The sequence below is a fragment of the Bos taurus genome, chromosome 15 (assembly GCF_002263795.3).
Source record: "Bos taurus isolate L1 Dominette 01449 registration number 42190680 breed Hereford chromosome 15, ARS-UCD2.0, whole genome shotgun sequence".
Taxonomy (NCBI): Eukaryota; Metazoa; Chordata; class Mammalia; order Artiodactyla; family Bovidae; genus Bos; species Bos taurus.
The window spans coordinates 80,673,321-80,693,859 of NC_037342.1; the positions used below are offsets into that span (position 1 = coordinate 80,673,321).

Below are 20,539 nucleotides of genomic sequence, written 5' to 3' on the forward strand. Positions count from 1 at the left end.
AGGTCTGGGCTGGAACACACAGGCATGCACACACACCACCACGGCCCCAAAGCCTGGGAGCAGCAGTTGTCTTAGACAGAAAAGCTTTATTTCTTCTAATGAAATGATTTAGGACATAACTCAATGTTATAAAAACCAATCATCTCCCTTCTTGAAGAAAACCTCCCTGAAAGGCTTCATCAGGGACCCCTGGGTCCAGCAAGCCAGGTGGTTCTCATGGCTCTGAGGGTGGGCAGGCTGACACTGTTCTGAAAAACTTCTACTGGCCCAAAACTTTGTTCGGGTTATCTCTGCCCCCTCCTCCCGCCCCCCATAACATCTTACAAAAAACTCAAATGAACTTTTGGGCCAATCCAGTGGAACACGAATGCTGGAGGGAAGGCCGACTCCAAACCCCCTCTCCTTTCACAAATGGGAAACCGGCGCTCCGAGGGGAGAAGGGTCTGCTCAAGGCCACTTGGCATCAACAGCAGACCTGAGACCCCCACCCCAACCCACCTGCCTCTCTTTCCCCCCGGGCTCATCCTCTGGGCCGCTGGGGGCAAGCTGGGTGCCACTGCTGAACGCTGAGTAGCGGGACAGCCTCAGCCTTCACGGGGAAGTGTATATGGTGCACAGCGTCCAGGCGGGCTCAGGCTTCAGGGACAGAGACCCGGAGAAGCAGGAGACACAGTTCACCATCCCATCACCCGCCTCGGGCCAAGCATTCGCCAGGGCCAGCTGTTCCTGCCTCTGACACTGAAAGCCTTTCTGTGCCTTTGCTCCCATTTTGCAGATAAGCAGTCTTGGCAGGCAGGTGAAAACGGCTTTTTGTCTTACGGAAAGAAAAATGGTTACTTAATATAAGCAGCCTGGGTGGCCAAGTCTTCCTGGATGTGGGGTTCTCCGAGGGGGAGGAAGATGACACATCCTCGGGGCAGCAAAGAGGGGGCTTCTGATCTAGGCGACCTCACGGGGGCTTTCCTTCCGCTGGCACTCCCGGTTCACCAGGAAGGGGTGGATGAATGTCAGGAGAGTCAGTAGCACCAGCATTAAGTTCACCTGGAGGGTGAGGGGCAGTGAGGCCAAGTCCACCACCATGCAGGGACCAGAATCCCGCCTGCAGGGTGAGGGGGCAGTGAGGCCAAGTCCACCATCATGCAGGGACCAGAATCCCGCCGGGTTTCTCCTCTGCATCCCACTCAGACCTGACGGTGCCCTATGGGATGGATTCCGGGTGACTTTTCGTTCCACCCGCCTAAGGGCAGGGCAAGGAGGAAAGCTGTGCCCATTCCACAGGTGGAGAAACTGAGGTCTGCAGAGTCCCCGATGACCTGGGAGGCCATCCACGTTAACCCTTTGGCTTCGGGGATCCCCGGCACACGATAGGTTCTCCCACGGACTCCCGTTGGAAAAGCAAGACCCAGGACGTAGCCATGTGCAGAAACGTTCCCGTGGGAACCACACCCAGGCCACCCCGGCCAGGCTTGGAGACTGACAAAGTCGCCCCGATCTGAGTCTAAGGCCAGGGTCCCCGCCCCCCAGTACTCACGTATAACGGGTCATTCTGGAGGGGGCCTTTGATGAGGGTGAAGAGGGGAAACTGCAGCAAAGACACGACGGCCGACAGGGCCATCACGAGTCCAAACAGCTTCCCGAAGTGCTCCGAGGGGAACCTGCACGGGGGCGGGCAAAGGAGGTTCCAGCGGCTCTGGGGACCCTCGCTCCACGGAAGGGCCTGGCTCTGGTGGGTCTTGGTCAGCCCCCTGCTCCCATTCCCCTAGTCTAAGCCAGCCAGCACTTACTCACACCCACAGGGCCCCCCCTTCACCTCTGCTGGAGCACAGAGATGGCCCCGCGCTCGACCCGGGGAAAACAGCAGGGCCCCAGACGCAGGCTGGGCCCCAGGAGGTCTCAGGAAAAAGACACAGATACATCCACCATATACTAAATGATGCATGCCCCAGCAGAAGCAGCAAGAATAATGACTTCCCTGCTGGTCTACTGGGTTAAGACACTGCACTTCCCATGGAAGGGGTGTGGGTTTGATCCCTGGTCAGGGAACTAAGATCTCACAAGCAGTGCGGCAGGGCCAAGAAAATATCCCCCTCACCCAAAAAAAAGAAGAAAGAAGCAGAGTGCCACAAGGAAGGAAAAGGCTTTCTTTCTGCTCTTCCTTGGGAGGGCTACAGCAGAAGTGGGCGTTGCAGGGCGAACAGGAGCTCGCCAGGCAGATCACAGAGGCAGCGGGGAGCAGACATGGAGGGCGTTGGTGGGTGTGAAGGCTCTGCCTCTCCCACAGCCTCCAGCGCGCCTCCCCGGCATCTGGGTCTCCTCCCCGGACTTCTCCGCCCCCAGCACATGGATGTGAAGGCCCTGCCCCTCCCACAGCCTCCAGGGCGCCTCCCCCGGCACCTGGGTCTCCTCCCCGGACTTCTCCGCCCCCAGGACATGGATGTGAAGGCCCTGCCCCTCCCACAGCCTCCAGCGTGCCTCCCCTGGCATCTGGGTCTCCTCCCCAGACTTCTCTGCCCCCAGCACACCCCACTCAGTCCCGGGGAATCCCCCATCAGGGAGCGCACATCAAGCCCACGTACGCGAGCGTGAGGAAGGCCGCGTTGCACCCGTACAGGAAGGAGCGGCTGACCACTTGCAGGATGAAGGTGGCGTATTGCAGGGGCAGCACCGGTATGGAGGCGCAGACGGCAAAGCCCAGGCTCAGCAGGGACGTCAGGGTCAGCGAAGGCACCACCGAGCGCAGGGCAGCGGCCTTGGCCACGGCCCCTGTACCGAAAGGGAGACAGGAGGCTGAAGGGACGCCCAGGGGGCGGGGGGCCACGCTGACCCCTTCTCTCCATACACCCCATCTCCAATTCATCAGTACATGCGGATAACTCACTTCCTAAACATTTGGAGAAGACTCTTGAGAGTCCCTTAAACTGCAAAGAGATCCAACCAGTCCATCCTAAAGGAAATCAGTCCTGACTATTCATTGGAAGGACTGATGCTGAAGCTGGAACTCCAATACTTTGGCCACCTGATGAGAAGAACTGACTCACTGGAAAAGACCCTGATGCTGGGAAAGATTGAAGGCAGGAGAAGGGGACGACAGAGGATGAGATGGTTGGATGGCATCAGTGACTCAGTGGACATGAGTTTGGGTAGACTCCGGGAGTTGGTGATGGACAGGGAGGCCTGGCGTGCTGCGATTCATGGGGTCACAAAGAGTTGGACACGACTGAGCCACTGAACTAAACTAAACCAAAACACCATTCAAACATGTACCCATGCCTCCATCTCCAGCGACTCATCTTAATCACAGGCCAGCGTCAGCCACTCGTAGATGATCACAGCCTACAGCCAGATACTCCGGGCAGGACCATGGGTTCCCGCGAAAGACCGGAGGTGTCCAAACCAGCAGCAGGAGGCGAGTGACTGTGGCAGACGGTAACAGAACGAGGCAGCAGACGAAGGCAGAGGGCTGCCTGGGGGCTCAGGGGGAAAGAAGCTGCCTGCCAACGCAAGAGACGCAGGTTCGATTCCTGGGTCGGGAAGATCCCCTGGAGAAGGAAATGGCAACACACTCTAGTGCTCTTGCCTGGGAAACCCCATGGACAGAGCCTGGCGGGCTGCAGTCCATGGGGTCACAAAGAACCGGATACGACTGAGCGACTAAACAACAGTCACGGAAGGATGGAGTCCTGCCGAGGGGCGGTCCTGGCTGCCGCCTTTTACCTAAGAAAGGGAAGCTGTTTATGCAAACGAGTCTGTCTTTAAGGGGGAAAAAAAAGCAATTACCAAACAAGGGCAGGAAGGGAGGCCAGGGGACCGAGGAGGAAACAAATGCGGTGGGCTGGTTCCCATTTCCTAGTTGTGGCTTCGGAATAATGTCAACGTTTGATACAAAAATGTCCTTAAAAATTAAATCAGAGTAATAGGAAGAAAACAAGCAAGGCCATTCCCCCCCAAAAAGAAAAAAAAAGAAATCCAACGAGATGAAACCAACGAATGCAACTTTTTGTATCCAGTTGCTGACTCTTAAAATACCATAATTTTGACGGACAGATCCTAGGGGACGTACCTTCAGAATGAGAATGAGGGAAAGGAAGGCGCACCAACAGTCGGCACCGGCACTGTTATTAGTAACAGTACTGACCTTGCTAAACCAGCAGTCATGCGTAAAATATATTTTTAAAAAACTATATATAGAATATATATGTGTGTGTGTGTATATATACAGTACACAGTATATGTATATATAGTATAATGTATAGTATTTTAGGAACCATGATTTTCAGAAGAAAAGAGACACAAATGCAAAAATCAAGTAAAATTTGAACTAAAACATCAGTATTAGATATTCATGATTTATTTTCTTTTCATCCAAAAAATTATCTATATTTTACCTCTGAGGACTAAAAGCCATGAGAGCCCAGGAGAATTAGAAACCCCAGCATCCAGACTGCCATCGTTAAACACCACTTCTCATTCAAAGGGACCCAGGACTATTTGAAGGCATGGGTGGTTTCGGGTCTGGGCCAGGAAACATACCCAGTGAAAGGGACCCGAGCACTCTCCAAAAGTAACTTTCTGTAAAGGACACAGATGCTTGACTGGTCACGCTCCCAGGGGTCAAGGGTGAGGGAGTCTGAACCTCAAGAAGGATCATCACAGAGACGGACTGAAACACGTCAGATATACTGAAAATAAGATTTCAAAAGAGAAACCGTGAGCGGTTACCCCGGGAAGTTGCTTGGATACCAACTCACTTTTCTGAAACTAGTAAAGAGGAGGAAAAAGTGTCCACTGCACATTCGTATCTGACTCTTTGGCGACCCGGTGGACTAGCCCGCCAGGCTCCTCTGTCCATGAGATTCTCCAGGCAAGAATGCTGGAGTGGGCTGCCCTGCCCTTTCTCCAGGGGATCTTCCCAACCCAGGGATCGAATCTGGGTCTCCAACACCGCAGGCAGATTCTTCACCATGTGAGCCACCAGACAGGCTCAAACAGAGGAAAAAATACGCATTTATTTCCGGGTAAACAAAACAGTTAATAAAGTTTGTCGTTCCAGGGAAAGTTTTAGCTATGAAAAGCAGAAGGAAAAGATAGTCATAGAAATTCTCTGTTTTGCAACCCTAATAAAATAACGGGTCTAGGCATCAAGCATCAGTAGCGGCAAGGCCTGCAGCTGATGAGAACCTTTCACAACGGGTGGATCAGACTGACAATGTCTGAGTGCACGGATCAATCCTAACATCATAAGAACAAGGCAACGGGTACCCAGGGTCTGCAGATGAGACCTCGGAGGAAGCCCACGGCTCCACCTCTCAAGTTATTCTTGCCAAAAGATACCAAACTGAGTCTCCGATCTGCCTGTTTACAGACAGAGCCCAGTCAAAAGAACGTTTAAAAATGACACGAAAAGGATGCCAAATGCAAAATGTGGGAAACCTGACCGGACAAGTAACCCAGTCCCGTCAGTAAGTGAACGAAGCGGAAAAAGGGGGCGGGGGATAGAGACTTACTACACTGTGGCCCTGTATGGATCCGAATTTGAACAAACAAACCGCTGACAGAAAGACTCAGATGAGACCGTTAGCGAAATCCGAACTGGACCACGTGAGTGAACACATGACACTGAGAAATCATCGGAGGCTGTCTCAGGCGTCATAATGATATTCCTCCCGGTGATGCTTCACTTAAACAGAAGAGGCCTTACTTGTTGGCACTACATACTGAAGTGTTTACAAATAAAATGATCTGACGTCTGAGGTTTGCTTTAGAAGTGGCTCAGAGAAGCGGGGCGGGGGAGATGAAACTCCAGGGGTACCGGCAGTCCCTGGGGTCCAGCGGTTAGGACTCAGTGCGCTCACTGCCGTGGCCAGGGTCCAACCCCCTGGTTGGGGAACCCAGATCCCACAGGCCGTGCGGCTTGAGGCTGAAACAACAAAACGAGCAGGCCACCCTGTCCATCTGTTCTCGTCCCAGGATCAGGCCCCAGCTCCCTGGCAGGACGCCGCCTGCCCTTTCTCTCCTCTCCCCAGCCCCCGCCCCAACACGCCCTGTGCCTGAACCACCTGCTGGGGCTCCTCAGCTTCCTCAAGGTTTCATTCTTTCACCACCATGAACAATGACCCCGCTGCACCCCTGGGCCACATCCCAGGCCCTCGCCTTCATCTTGCCACTTCTTACTCTCCCTTTAGGAGCTCAGAGGCCGCTTCCTCCAGGAAGACACAGCGTAGGTGCCCTGCTTTGTGTGGCCACAGCTCCCTGCAGGTTTATTTCAGGGGCCACAAAGCTTGACTACTTGCATTTCTCTACTCTCTAGACTAGAACAGCGTGAGAACAAGGACGTAACTGTCAGGTCTGTTACCGAAATCTGGAACTATGGTTGGCACGTAACTGGCACTCAGTGACTACTGGGTGTATGGAGAGACGGATGATGGATGGATGGTCGATGGATGGATGGATGGATGGATGCATGATGAATGGACAAAAGGACAGATGATGCATGGAAGGATGGATGATGGAAGGATGAATGAGTGAAGGATGGATGAATGATGGGTGGATGAGTGATGAGTGGATAAAAGGACAGATGATGGATGATGGATGGATGATGGAAGGATGAATGAGTGAAGGATGGATAAATGATGGGTGGATGAGTGACGAGTGGATAAAAGGACAGATGATGTTTGGATGGATGGGTGAGTAAAGGATGGATGAGCAATGGATGGATGAGTGATAAGTGGATAAAAGGACAGATAATGGATGATGGGTGAATGATGGAAGGATGGATGAGTGATGGATGGATGAGTAAAGGATGCATGAGTGATGGACTAATGAGTGATAAGTGGATAAAAGGACAGATGATGGATGATGGGAGAATGATGGATGGATGGATGAGTGATGGATGAATGAGTGATGCATGGATGAGTGATGGATGGATGGGTGATGGATGGATGGGTGAGTAAAGGATAGATGAGCAATGGATGGATGAGTGATAAGTGGATAAAAGGACAGATTATGGATGATGGGTGAATGATGGAAGGATGGATGGGTGATGGATGGATGAGTGATGCATGGATGGGTGATGGATGGGTGATAAGTGGATAAAAGGACAGATGATGTTTGGATGGATGGATGATGGAAGGATGGATGGGTGATGGATGGATGAGTAAAGGATGCATGAGTGATGGACTAATGAGTGATAAGTGGATAAAAGGAGAGATGATGGGTGATGGGAGAATGATGGATGGATGAATGAGTGATGGATGAATGGGTGATGGGTGGATAAAAGGACAGATGATGGATGATGTATAGATGAATGATGGATGGATGAATGAGTGATGGATGGATGGGTAATGGATGGATAAAAGGACAGATGATGGATGATGTATAGATGAATGATGGATGGGTGAATGAGTGATGGATGGATGGGTGATGGATGGACGGGTGATGGGTGGATAAAAGGACAGATGATGGATGATGTATAGATGAATGATGGATGGGTGAATGAGTCATGGAAGGATGAGTGAACAGATTCAAGTAGAAAAGGATTTAAGAAAAAGACGATGGGCGTGGATGTAAACAAAAGCCTCCCGCACGCTGGCTCCCTCACCCTCTGGAGCGCAGGGCTCACCTGTCCTCTTCGCTTCCTCCTGGTACTTGTGTTTGAGCCGGTCCATGAGCAGGCCGTTCCAGGGCGCACACAGCACTCCGAAGAACTGAGTCACGGCAAAGGCGTTTGTGTAGGTGCTGACTGCAGAGGGCAGAGAGGGGTGGGCAGCAAGAGCTCTTTAGGACTGCCTTCCCGAGGAGGCCACCCACCCACCCCTGCCTGGCCTGACCCTCCAGCCCACACCCCGGGCTCAGACCTCCCTCGGAGCACAGAGCCCTGCTGAGCTCAGCGCCCCACCACGTGAGGTGCCAAGTCCCCAGAGGCGATGCACAGAGGGGCTGCCTCCCGACCCCCCACCTACCTATCGCACTGTCGCTGCTGGCCAAGTTGTTGAGCAGGGAGTTGAGGGTGCCGATGAAGAGGTAATGCCACAGCTGTATCACGGACAGCCACACCACGTGCCAGGCAAAGCGCGGAGAGAAGGTGTGGCTCCAGAAGGAGCCGGGTGCCTGCTGCTGTCCCGGGGTCTCTGATGAGCGGGAAGAAAATTCGGGTAAGAGCTACTATTGAATTGGGGGGGGGGAATGGGTGCACAGGTCTTACCGGGAGAGCCCGAGCTCTGAGCTCACCCGTTCTTCCCCCCCCGGACTCTCCGAGGGCAACACCCCCGCCTCCACGCAACATCCCAGCCCCACCACCGTGGGGGCACAGCTCTCCCATGCTCTGCTGTCCACTATCTGACCCTTCACACTGGGATGCTTCTCGCACTACCAACCTTCCCAGTCGTTCTCAGGCAGGATGAGGAAAAGACAGGCAAGGAGAGGAGCAAGTCAGAGGCGATGTGCGGGATGGCGGGGACAGCGAGGATTTCAGCGGCTCCACAACCCCTCCTCCTCTTTCAGCACCAGCCTCCAAGTCTCCCACGGAAACCTTCCCCGCCCTGATCTTCACGGTCCGGGTGAGCCCGTGGACTGAGTGCTCTGCGCCTCACCCCAGGCTGCCCAATGGGCCCGTTCTTCTCGAGGGGCAGAGTGGTGAGGATTTGACCCTGGGGTCCCCAGGGGTATCCTGCTTCGGCTCCTCCTGGATGCGGCCTGGCAAGCGCACTCCTCCCTTCATTCGGTGAACTTCCCAGGGTCTTATTCTTGTTTCTACCTCAGCCGACAGAGCTCTGGGACGTTTGTAACCCAGGACCCAAAACAGACAGAAAGGCGAGGCAAGATGGAGACGGGGCAGTGAGAGAGGGCTGACCCACGGAACCTGCAGTACTGGACAGATAAGGCACGCTTAGGAGCGGGCGGGCAAGGGAAGGCGAAGGGTGGAGCCTGAGCTCTGGGGAGCAGGGCCACGGCGTGCTGGGGACGGAAAGGAGAGATGAAGTGAAACCGGTTGCCCTCTTGGACGCTCGGTAGGCTGAGGGAGTTGGAAAGATCCTACAGGTCTCTTCGCCACCTGACCTTCTCTGGCCCTGAGTCCCTGGCAAAGCTCTGGAGGTGACAAACCACGCTGGCCGCAGGGGAAGGCCAGGTTCTTTGGGGGGAAATGAGTTAACCAGCAGGCTTCACCTTTCTTCGGGGAAGGGAACTCCTTTGACTGCAGCTCCAGCTTTTCGGACCCAGCTTCCTTCTTGTCTTCCTCTGGGGGGCTGTCCCTGGAGCAGAGACTGTGGAAACAGAAGCTCTATCAGCCCAAGCCAAGGACTGGGAGCTGAGCCTGACACGCCTGCGGGATGCAGGGAAAGGAAATGGCCCCTGGCACTGCACACTGGGATCACCTTTTCACAGCCCCAGCGCTGGCATCCAGGCCCAGACCAGCGGAGTCAGAAGGTCTGGGCATGGAAGGTAGGCTCCCGTTATCTTTTTCAGAAACATCTCCAGTTAATCCCAGCAATTCTAATCTGCAGCCACATACGGGAGCAACAGAAGGATGGGAAGCGTAGAACAGACGTGGGTTCCAATCCCAGTCCTGCCTCTTCCTGGCTGTGGCAACGTGGCTCAGACCTAACTCTTCCGAGCCTCACTGTTCTGATCTGGAAGATGGAGATACAGATACGCAGCCGAGTACTACCATGAAATGAAACCAGAGCACATGCCAGGCTGCCAGAGAGTAAGTGACCCGCCAGCAAATGCCCCTGGCGCCACTGCTCGTACTGAGCAGATGCAGAGATGGTCCCGTTTCTTCATCTGCTTTCTTCTCTACGCTTTGCAAAGGAACTTGGCAGCTCTGTTTCCCCAAACCCTGAATCTGGGCTGGCCTCGTGAGCGGCTTCAACCAGGACGACCCATCAAAAGTGACGCACCGGGCCTCCCTGGGGGCTCAGCGGTGGAGAATCCACCTGACGGTGCAGGAGCCACGGGTTCAACCCCTGATCCAGGAGGATCCATGTGCCATGGAGCAACTAAGCCCGTGTGCCACGACTATGGAGCCCGGGAGCCACAGCTCTGAGCCCTCGGGCGGCAGTTTCTGAAGCCTGTGTGCCCGAGACTTTGTGCCCCGCAACAACAGAAGCCACAGCAGTAAGAAGCCCGCTCTCCACGACCAGAGAAGAGCCCATGCAGCAACAAAGACCCAGCACGGCCAAAAACAAACAATAATACATAAATTTATTAAAAATAAATAAGTGGTGTGCCAATCCAGCCTTAAACCTGAAGAAAACTTGCGTGTTGCTGCATGCTCTTGGAACCCTGAAACCAAGAAGTGAAGAAGCGCCAGCCAGCCTGCTGGAGAATGCAAGCCACGTGACCCAGATATCCTCGCCACCCCAGACAAGCAGACAAATCCCCTGTGAGTAAGGCCATTAGGCCAGCCGGCCCCCGGCTAGCCCTCCAGACGATCGCAGGCATGAGAAGTCTGTCAAGAGCATCTAAGTAGCCCCCCCTGATCAGTAGAACTAGCCAGCTACCACTAGACTTAGGAAGATAATAAATGCCTAAGGTTTTAAGCCCTTAAGTTTTGGGATCGTTCATTACGCAGCAGTAGCTGACTGCTACTTGGTCTAGTCCTTGGTCTAGTCCTCCTCTCCAGAGACAGGTTTCCTCTGCCCTACTGTAACCACATCCGTCCCAAACCCTCTTCCCACTCCAGGTCAGAGGAGGGACTCTGGCCACACCGTCCCCAGCTCACAGTCCTTACCCGTAGCGGTAGTTGGCGGGCAGCGGGTAGGGGATGTGCCCCCGGGGCATCAGGAGGAGAGTGCGCCCGACATGCCAGGCACTGCAGACAGAGATGAAAAGGAAGGAGGCCTTGATGGTGACGCCCTGTTCATAAAGGAGCTGCAGAAACAAGAGGGGAAAGGTCAGCGTGACAGTCACGTTCACACCAGCATTACTCACGACACCTGAAAGGTGGATGCAAACCAACGTCCCTTCAAGGATGAACAGATAACAACTGTGGCACGCGCGACGGAACAGGCGTCAATCTTAACAGGAAGGGAACTCTGACACCTGCTAAAACAAACTGTGAACTTTGAGGACATGATGCTACATGAAATAATACAGTCACAGAAAGAAAAAAAATAGGATGTGATTCTACTTCAGAGGTACCTGCAGTAGCCAAAATCACAGAAAGAGAAATTGTAACAGTGGTGGTCAGGGTCCAGCGGGAGGTGGATGGGACGTGGGGAGTTATTGCTTGATGGACAGTTTCAGCTTCACGGGGTTGAGAAGCGTCCCAGAGATGGGTGCTGGTGATGGTCGTACAACAGCGTGAATGAACTCAATGCTACTGAACTCACACTTAAACACGGTGGAGGTGCCAAGGTTTATCTTGTCATAAACTGCATTGTACAAACAGTCCAGGTAAGAATCCGGGGCGAAACTTACTTCTAAGAATACGTCTTGGTCCAGGCTCTTGCCTTCTACGCTAGAAGCTGATTATGGATGTCTGGGGCCCACCCCAAGGCCCAACCAGCGGCAGGGGACACAGGCGATTGCCACCCTCTACCTTGATGATGAGAAAGACTGCCGAGGAGGAGTCAAATGCTCCGTTGTACATGGTGATGATGGTCGAGCGGTGTTTGCCAAACAGGTTCCCGATCTGGAGAACACAGGACCAGCCCGAGTCATTCACTCGCCCGTGAAACACTTCCCATGCACCCAGCAAGCGTCAGGCCCTCATACACAGACCCCCCTCCACCCCAGGAGCTGCCACTCCGGCTGGGGCCCACGCCATCAGAGGCCACCAAAGCAGCAGGGCTTGCGCCTCCCCCGCCCACCCCAAGGTCCTGCCAGGTGCCCTCGGCCAGGGCGGGCTCACACCTGCAGGTTGGTGATCAGGAACAGGATGCCCCCCACGGCGAGCATGGGCATGGCCAGGAAGAGCAGCACAGCTGAGTCTGCAAGCATCCGAGACAGAGGCGGGGTGATGCCACCCAGCAACCCAAACACAGAGCCCCGCACTCTGGGGCTCCCCTCTGCTCCCTACAAGCCTGCGCTCAGGGCCCCGATTCTGGGCAGCCCTTCCAGCACCCTCCAAGTGTCTCAGGGGACTGTCAAGGCTCCCTCACATGCTCCTGCAAAGGGACCCTCCTCCCCGTCAAAGATGACCCTTGGTCGTCGGCAGGCTGAATGTCTACCAAGAGAGGCAGGACTCGACCCACTGCCCACTTCCTTCACTAAATCGCACGCGATCCTTTTCATCTTGACACTGCAGGGGAGAGGAGCCTGGACTGAGCCCACACACCCAGCCTCTAACTCAGTGCACTGAGCTGGACTCTGAAGTGTGACTCAGTCATCTCATCTGATAGATGGGAACAGTCCCTGCTCTTCTGCCTTCCTAAGGCGCTGTGGGATCTGAGAGAGAAAATGCCCGGAAACTGCATTTCCTCTGTTCATTAGACTTTGAGCATTTCTTCTGTGGTGGGTGTTTGCCTGGCGTTAGAAATGTAGGATGAATAAAAAGAATTTCTTGCCCTTGAGAAGACTGACATGCAAAAAAAAAAATCACTCCAGTGGCTCTGGCAGCTGTTGGGCAAGAAGAGCAGGGCTGAGGAAGAACAGCACCAGAGGCTGGGGCTGGTGCAGCCGCTCAGTCGCGTCCGACGCTGTGCAGCCCCACAGACTGCGCCCCGCCAGGCTCCTCTGCCCATGGGCTTTCCCAGGCAAGCACCCTGCAGCGGGCTGCCCCTTCCTCCTCCAGGGCATCTTCCTGACTCAGGGATCGAACCCATGTCTCCTGCACTGCCAGTGCCGTTTCAGGTCACTGCCTTCTGTCCACCTTCATGATCTGGGCCATAGGCCGTGCCTCTCTTATTTGCTAAAAAAAAAAAATTTTTTAATGTGACTCACTATCCAAAAGGAATCTATTATTTTTGAAGGAAACTTTATACGTGGAGTTGCCTGGTGGCCTTGTGGTTAGGATGCCAACTTTCATTGCCATGGCCAGGGTTCGATCCCCGGGTAGGGGACTGAGATCCCACAGTGAAATAGCGAGGGGGCCAAAAAACAGGGAATCTTTACATTACGAGTGTCAGTGAAAACTAACTGGCGTTGCTTGTTGTGAACACGTGTGTGTTGGTCACTCAGTTGTGTCCAACTCTTCGCGACCCTATGGACTGTAGCCCGCCAGGCTCTTCTATCCATGGGATTCTCCAGGCTAGAGTACTGGAGTGGGTTGCCATTCCTTCTCCAGGGGATCTTCCCAACCCAGGGATCGAACCCAGGTCTCCTGCATTGCTGGCATATGCTTTACAGTCTGAGCTACTAGGGAAGCCCTAACTATAAAAATAAGTACAATGAAGCAGTGTTAATAAATTGTAACTGAATGCAGTTGCACTTAGAATGTTCAAGGCCTGATTCCTGCTCTTGCCAGTCTTAAAATTACCCCAGCCCTATGTGATTTCCTGAGTGAAATCAGAGGCCTGAATGAGAAATAAAAACAGCGTAACATTTCCACCAAGTGATTCAACCTTAACATAGCATATGTGTGCTTCCCAATAATATTCTCCAAAGTAACTATTATTCTAGTAACTACTGTTCCCTACCTGGAGACACACGGTGAACTTGCTCATTTTAGAGCATTCACACTCCTTACCATTCAATTTCTGTCTCTGGAAAAGGTGCCTCCCCAAACACCCTGAAGGTTGGCTGAGGTTCCTTTCAAAAATAGCATTACTGTGGTCTCAACACTTTTTCCAAAATCAAAAAGCCCCATTTTCTGGGGGAAGGGCAAATTGTGGCTCCAGTGATTCACAGATGGGAGTCAAAACGTAGCCAGCCATTACCTCCACACTCAGCCACTTGAAAGTCACGTTCAGACTTTTAGGGACAAAGCCGTGCTGATGAGCAGAGTGCGTTTTAAATAACTGGCTGAGGTGCCAGGCTACCTCCTGAGGTCTGTTCAGACAGAAACCTCAGTTGGCCTGTGTTCACTGAACACCAATGCAGACCACCAGCGTCGGGCGGCCGCCACTCACAGCAGAGCAAGGTGCTCTTACCTCCTAAGCCCCAAAACTGAGCCCCAAGACCTGACTCCGGGGAGAAGACCGAAAGGCATCTGCTGGCCTCTATAATGAGAAGCTGCTAGCAAAGAGCACAGCCAGGGTCCCAGCCCCACTCCCCACTAACTTGCTCTGGGGCCTTTTCTAAGTCTTTGCAAGGGGGTTTCTGACCTCAGTTTTCTCCTCTACACATTCCCCACTTTATTCCCCATGAAGAAAGCTGGGAATAAACCAGATTGGGCATTGAATGGTGGCTCAGATGGGAAAGAATCTGCCTGCAATGCGAAAGACCTGGGTTCAATCCCTGTGTTGGGGAGATCCCCTGGAGGAAGGGAAAGGCTACCCACTCCAGTGTTCTTGCCTGGAGAATCCCACGGAGAGAGGAGCCTGGTGGGTTACAGTCCATGGGGTCACAGAGATTCGGACACAACTGAGCGACTAAGCACATCACAGCACGCAGACCAGTAAAATTTGAAGAGGAAAATTTTTTGACTACCATAGAGTTGTCGGTTTGCACCCTGCTAAGTCAGGATATTTTCAACAACTACCGTTTATATTATCGTTTCCTTTCTTTCCTCTTTCTTTGGCCGTGCTGCACAGCTTGTGAAATCTTAGTCCTCTAACCGAGGATCACGAATACAAGCAGAAGTGCACACCGGACTGCCAGGGAATTCCCTATTATTTCATTTTTTAAAAAGAGAGGACATTTTAAGACATAACAAAAGGATGCAATCTTTTGAATCAGTTCTTCCTCTCTGAAGCAATTTCTCCCCTGTCCTTATTATTCACACTTCTCACTAAGCTGTTTTTAAAGACCAGCAATAGCGCCCTCAAGGGCCCTTTCCAGCTCGGAGTCTGTGGATCTGAGTAGCTGTGGGGCCGGTGTCTCCATGACCCTTCTGCCCCTGCCCCATGCACCAGGTGCCCGAGGTCACGTCCCTCCCCACAGCACTCACCTGCAGAGGTGAAGGCTATGGTGAGCGTGGCGCTGGTGTAGAGAAATCTGGAACACAGAAGGGGAGACGGAGAACGTCGTCACGAAGAGAGAAACCCGGGGACTCCCCTTGCGACCTGGTGACCAGGACACGGAGCTCCCAACGCAGGGGCCCAGGTTCAACTCCTGGTCAGGGAACGAGACCCCACGCACCGCAACTCAGGCCCAAGGCATCCAAACAAACGTTTCTTTAAAAAGAGAGAAGTGTGGCGGGGCAAGGCTGTGTGGAGCCAGGTCCTCCAACCCAGAAGTCCCAAGAGGCCAAGCCCTTAAAGAAAGACGTCTGGGCCTGGTCTACAAAACCTTGAGTTCAAACAGCTCTTGCTGCGTGACCTCGGGCAAGGTACTACTCTCTCTTAGAAGCTTGTTTCTGTAAAGGAAATGACTGGACTGATCCAGACCCCAGGCTTAAAGTTCTAGGATGCTATGATTTCACGACCAAGATCCCAAGGTTACTGAGATCTCTTAGAAGTCTGGGCATCTTGTAAGGCAGGGGGTAATAAAAACAGGGCTTATGTGTGATATTCTGATTTATGACAAGAACTACATATTTGGTCCTTGTCCCCAGGCCTTGACACAGGAGTTCTAATAATTGTATAAGTTCCTGCAGAGAAGACACTACGAGCGTCTTTTGTTCTACTGTTCTGATGAAATAACTGTGGAGGGGTGGAAAAGCCACAATGAGATGCCTGGAATTTCCACCCCTGTGTCCACTTCTCTACAGAGAGGGGAGACGGCTGGAAGTGGACTCAATAATGGATTGTGCCTATGTGAGGAAGCCTCCATAAAATCCCCTAAGTGTGGAGTTTGGAGAGCTCCCAGGTTGGCAAACACCTCCACGGACCAGGAGGCTGCTGCACCACAAGCCCACAGGGACGCAAAAGTTCTTGGGCTCGGAACCACCACCCACCTGGCCTTGTGTCTCTTCAAGTGGCTGTTTATCTGTATCCTTTATCATGCCGTTTCAGAAACTGGTCAATGCATCTCCCTGCGTTCAGCGAGCCCTTTCGCAAAGAACTGAATCCAAGGAGGAGGTCAGGGGCATCTCAAGAGTTGTAGCTGACTCAGACAGACGTTGTGGGGAACCTGGGGACCTACCATTGCAATTGGCATCTTAGAGGGGCAGGCGCGGTCTGGTGGGACCGAGCCCTTAACCTGTGGGGTCTGCTGTAGGGCCTCCAGAGAGAGTGTCAGGATTGAATTAAATTATAAGACCCCCAAGGGCTTCCCAGATTGCTCAGCGGATAAAGAATCCATGTGCAATGCAGGAGACAGAAGAGACGTGGGTTCGATCCCTGGCTTGGGAAGATCCCCTGGAGGAGGACACGGCAACCGCTCCAGTATCCTTGTCTGGGAAATCCCATGGACGGAGGAGCCTGGCGGGCTCCAGTCCACGGGCATCGCAGAGAGTCGGACACAACTGAGCACTTGGCACACACCTAAGACACCCAGCTGGTGCCAGAGAATGGCTTGCCACTTCACTTCTGACACATCTGGTGACCAGAAGTATCTCAGAAGTGACATGTTCTGTGTAAAAGTGGAGGAGCAAACACAGGTGGGAAGACTGGGTTTTGCTTTACATACTCAAGGCCAGAGAAGAGGGAAAGGGCAAAGGCAGGACAGGAAAGAGGAGGAGACAGGAGACTGGAGCCCAAGAACGACAGCGACGGTCACCCAAGGGCTCAGAAAGCCGAGGACCTGCTGCACCGTCCCGCCACGGCCTGGCCCGGCCGCCCTCCAGTCCCTCGAACAGCTGAACGCCCCAGACCTCCAGGGAGACACCGCGCTGGGTCCTAATCACGCCCACCAGGCCGCCGCTTATCACAGAAGCTGGCCAGCTCAGCGGCATCCCTGTGAGCCAGCGTGGCCCTCCTTCTCCTCGACTACTTGGCCTGGGCACCCCCACGGGAGGGAACCTCAAGTCCCCACCACCAAAGACACCCCGGGGCACCGTCCTGCCTAACTTCTGGGAAGTGACAGGGTTGGGGGGAGGCCAGGAGGAGGGTGGCGAGGAGCCACTTGGGTGTGATGAAGACATGGGGTCCCCTGCACCAAAGCAGAGACAGTTCAGTTTTTCTCTGTGGCCACGCCACTCGGGATCTCGGTTCCCCGCCAAGGGATCAAACCTGCGCCCCTGCAGTGGGAGCTCCAGTCTCATGGGTGTCAGTGGCAACTCTAGGCTTTGCTGATTTCACAAGCCCTGCCCCAGGCCAGCACCCCCTACAGGAAGCAGGCCTGGCCTTCTGCCCAGTTCAGCACGACCAACAGCCCAGTGTCACATGCAACAGAGAAGCGGGGGAAAAAAGGGAAGAAGGGGCTAAGGGAACAGGGAAAGCCGAGACAGGGTGTCAACACCCAGGTGTGTTCCTAGCAGCACTGCTGGAGCAAAGGTGCCCAGCTGCCTGGCCTGCGGCTTCCTGCAAACAACGCCTCTGCCCAAAGTCCCCTTGCCCAGCCCTGGCCCGGTGCCCCTGGGACCTACATGGCGATGAGGCGGGCCACGGTGGTCTTGAAACGGTCGAAGATGTAGCCCGTGGGGAAGGTCATGAAGTTGATCGTGAAGGAGGCCAGGGTGAAGATGAGTGAGAACCGCTCGTCCCGGGCCCTGCACTCTGGAGGAGAGACGGGCCCGTCTCAGGAGTCCAGGCAGACGGGCCACCCCCCACCCGTCCCAGCCTTCCTGGCGGGCCCTGCACTCTGGAGGAGAGACGGGCCACCCCCCACCAGTCCCAGCCTTCCTGGCAGGCAGGCACCCAGCCTGTTCCCAGTCCAGGGCAGCCTCCTCCATCTGGGACAGCCTGCCGAGGGGAAAGTTACCCCTTTCACAGCTAAGCCGTGATGGCCGCTAATCAGCCCTTGGGAGCGGGCACCTCCCTCCCCAGGCACCTCTTAGGTCCAGGTTGAGGGTGGGGGAGGCTGATGCCCCCTTTTTCTCACCATAGAAAGCCTGGCTTTGGGCGGGGGGCTGGGGGGGGCGGGCCCGGAGTCCTGTCTAGCCCTTCTTCCCACCACCTGGGAACCAGATTCAGAGACGGTCCTGCTCCCTTACCATCCAGCCCGGTGGCATTCCCCAGCGACCCAGCATCCAGTTCACACAGCTCCTCAAAGTAATGCTGCTTTTTGAAGACAAACACCAGAGATGTCCAGCCAAAGAGGACACCCGCAAAGCCGAGGCACTCCAGGAGCCCTGTCACCAGCGTGGCCACGCGGAAGGGCAGGCTGCGGCCCTGCATGACGCCAGGGGAGCCGATGCCGTGATCCCACTGCTGGCCTCCGGGCTACCCAGGCCTGGCGTCCGAGCCCTTGGAGATATTCCTAGGGTCTGGTTGGCTCTCTGGTTTCTGGCTGTTTCAGGCTTGCTCAACAGTCATCCACAGGGCTTCTCTGGATCCTGTGAAGTCAGGCGGAAGCTGCTCGGTCCACGGGGTGCTGTGGGCAAGATAGGGCAGGCCAGGGGTTCTTTGTGGGACAGAGCCCAACTGCTAGACACAGTTACAAACCTTCATCCCACAGCTGGCAACAGCTGGGGAGGCTGGAGCTGAGCCCCAGTTTCAGAGCCGCGGTCGCTAAGGAAGAAGCAGTTCTGGGCCAGGCACAGAGGCTGGGGGACCCCACAAGAGTCCTCCCTGAGCCTGCCAATAACTTGGTTAAGTGGGTCTTCCCAGTTCACTGACAGAAGCTCCGGGAATCTTGTCAGCTTCCCTAGGTCACGTGGGCTGATGAGTCACGCCGCCGGCAGGACCAATGGAAAAAACATCCCCCCAAGCCCCCTACCCCGCTCAAGATCCCCCGCGATCCAAATCTGGGACCCCCCAAAACCTCCACCCCACCCCACTGCGCCCCTCTTCCCATCACCATCCGCCGGAAAAGCACCCGGGACCCGCTCCCCGCCCCCACCTCACTGCCCGCGACCCGTGGCCCCCGGCCCCCGGCCCCCGGCACAGGGTCAGCCGCCCTCTGGACAGGGGTTCCCAGTGGTTTGCGCAGCCCCGGAGCGCGCCGCCCCACCGGCCCCGCGCCCCCGGCCCGGCCCCGCGCCCCCGGCTCCAGCTCCGCGCCCCCGGCCACCGGCCCCGCGCCCTACCGGCCGGCCAGCTCGCCGAGGTCCCCAGGCGTGCCGCCGCGCACCCTTCAGGTTTGCATTCGCACCGCCCCTCCCCGCCCCTTCCCTCCGCCCCTCCCCGCCCCTCTCCAGCCCTCCGCGCGCGCCCGGAAGCCCGGGGCGGGGGGGGGGGCGGGTTGCGGGCGGAGATGCCGCGGGCCCCGCGCTTTCCATCAGTTCCTTCTGCCTGGGCTTTAGCAATCTCGCGGCCTCTTTGACCACGCACGGGGGCCTTCGCTTCCCGGCCTCTTCTGACCCCGGCGGCGTCTGTTTTCCTTTCTGATCCTTTTTCTCCCTCCCAGCTGCCGTGACCGACATAGTTTTAATGCTGTTGCGCACACGGTCAGCACCCCCCCCCACCCCGCCCCACGGAAAAAGATCACAAACTCACAGCACACAGAGGGCTTACCCGCAGACAGACAGACGGACACACACACACACACACACAGACACACACACACACCCGCTTCCTTGGGCTCCATTTGGACCACGTTGGCGGGCACAGGTTACATTTCTTCCCATTTGCCCACCAGCTCGATCCTTTCTCCTGAGTTCATGCTCCTCGCACCGTCAGCAAATCCCAGCGGAGTCAGAGAACCGCAAACAAGAACTAGAAAGTGCAGATCAGATCAGATCAGTCGCTCAGTCGTGTCCGACTCAATACGACCGCATGAATCGCAGCACGCCAGGCCTCCCTGTCCATCACCATCTCCCGGAGTTCACTCAGACTCATGTCCATCGAGTCAGTGATGCCATCCAGCCATCTCATCCTCTGTCGTCCCCTTCTCCTCTTGCCCCCAATCCCTCCCAGCATCAGAGTCTTTTCCAATGAGTCAACTCTTCGCATGAGGTGGCCAAAGTACTGGAGTTTCAGCTTTAGCATCATTCCTTCCAAAGAAATCCCAGGGCTGATCTCCTTTGGAACGGACTGGTTGGATCTCCTTGCAGTCCAAGGGACTCTCAAGAGTCTTCTCCAACACCACACTTCAAAAGCATCAATTCTTCGGCGCTCAGCCTTCTTCACAGTCCAACTCTCACATCCATACATGACCACAGGAAAAACCATAGCCTTGACTAGACGAACCTTTGTTGGCAAAGTAATGTCTCTGCTTTTGAATATGCTATCTAGGTTGGTCATAACTTTCCTTCCAAGGAGGAAGCGTCTTTTAATTTCATGGCTGCAGTCACCATCTGCAGTGATTTTGGAGCCCAGAAAAATAAAGTCTGACACTGTTTCCACTGTTTCCCCATCTATTTACCATGAAGTGATGGGACCGGATGCCATGATGAATGTTGAGCTTTAAACCAACTTTTTCACTCTCCACTTTCAGCTTCATCAAGAGGCTTTTTAGTTCCTCTTCACTTTCTGCCATAAGGGTGGTGTCATCTGCATATCTGAGGTGATCGATA

At 54.7% G+C, this 20,539-nt stretch overlaps 1 protein-coding gene across 1 annotated transcript; it reads right to left on the bottom strand.

Moving 5' to 3' along the window:
* Positions 1-66: 66 nt before the first annotated feature.
* On the bottom strand, positions 67-19,137 carry SLC43A3 (solute carrier family 43 member 3). Its single transcript, NM_001038126.2, has 13 exons — positions 19,112-19,137; positions 18,077-18,456; positions 17,510-17,639; positions 14,990-15,036; positions 11,854-11,930; positions 11,540-11,632; positions 10,730-10,869; positions 9,163-9,260; positions 7,959-8,126; positions 7,619-7,738; positions 2,577-2,763; positions 1,532-1,655; positions 67-1,041 (listed from the first exon to the last, which is right to left on the bottom strand). Exons 2-13 carry the CDS (start codon positions 18,258-18,260, stop codon positions 940-942), a joined length of 1,470 nt encoding a protein of 489 aa, NP_001033215.1. The 5' UTR covers positions 18,261-18,456; positions 19,112-19,137; the 3' UTR covers positions 67-939.
* Between the last annotated feature and the right edge of the window lie 1,402 nt (positions 19,138-20,539).

Coding starts and splice junctions, on each gene's coding strand:
- SLC43A3 (NM_001038126.2), bottom strand. CDS start 18,260: ATGCAGGGCCGCAGCCTGCCCTTCCGCGTGGCCACGCTGGTGACAGGG. Junction 11,633..11,853: donor TCCTGATCACCAACCTGCAG/GTGTGAGCCCGC, acceptor TGTGTTCTCCAG/ATCGGGAACCTGTTTGGCAA. Junction 9,261..10,729: donor CCCGCCAACTACCGCTACGG/GTAAGGACTGTG, acceptor CTGTTTCCACAG/TCTCTGCTCCAGGGACAGCC.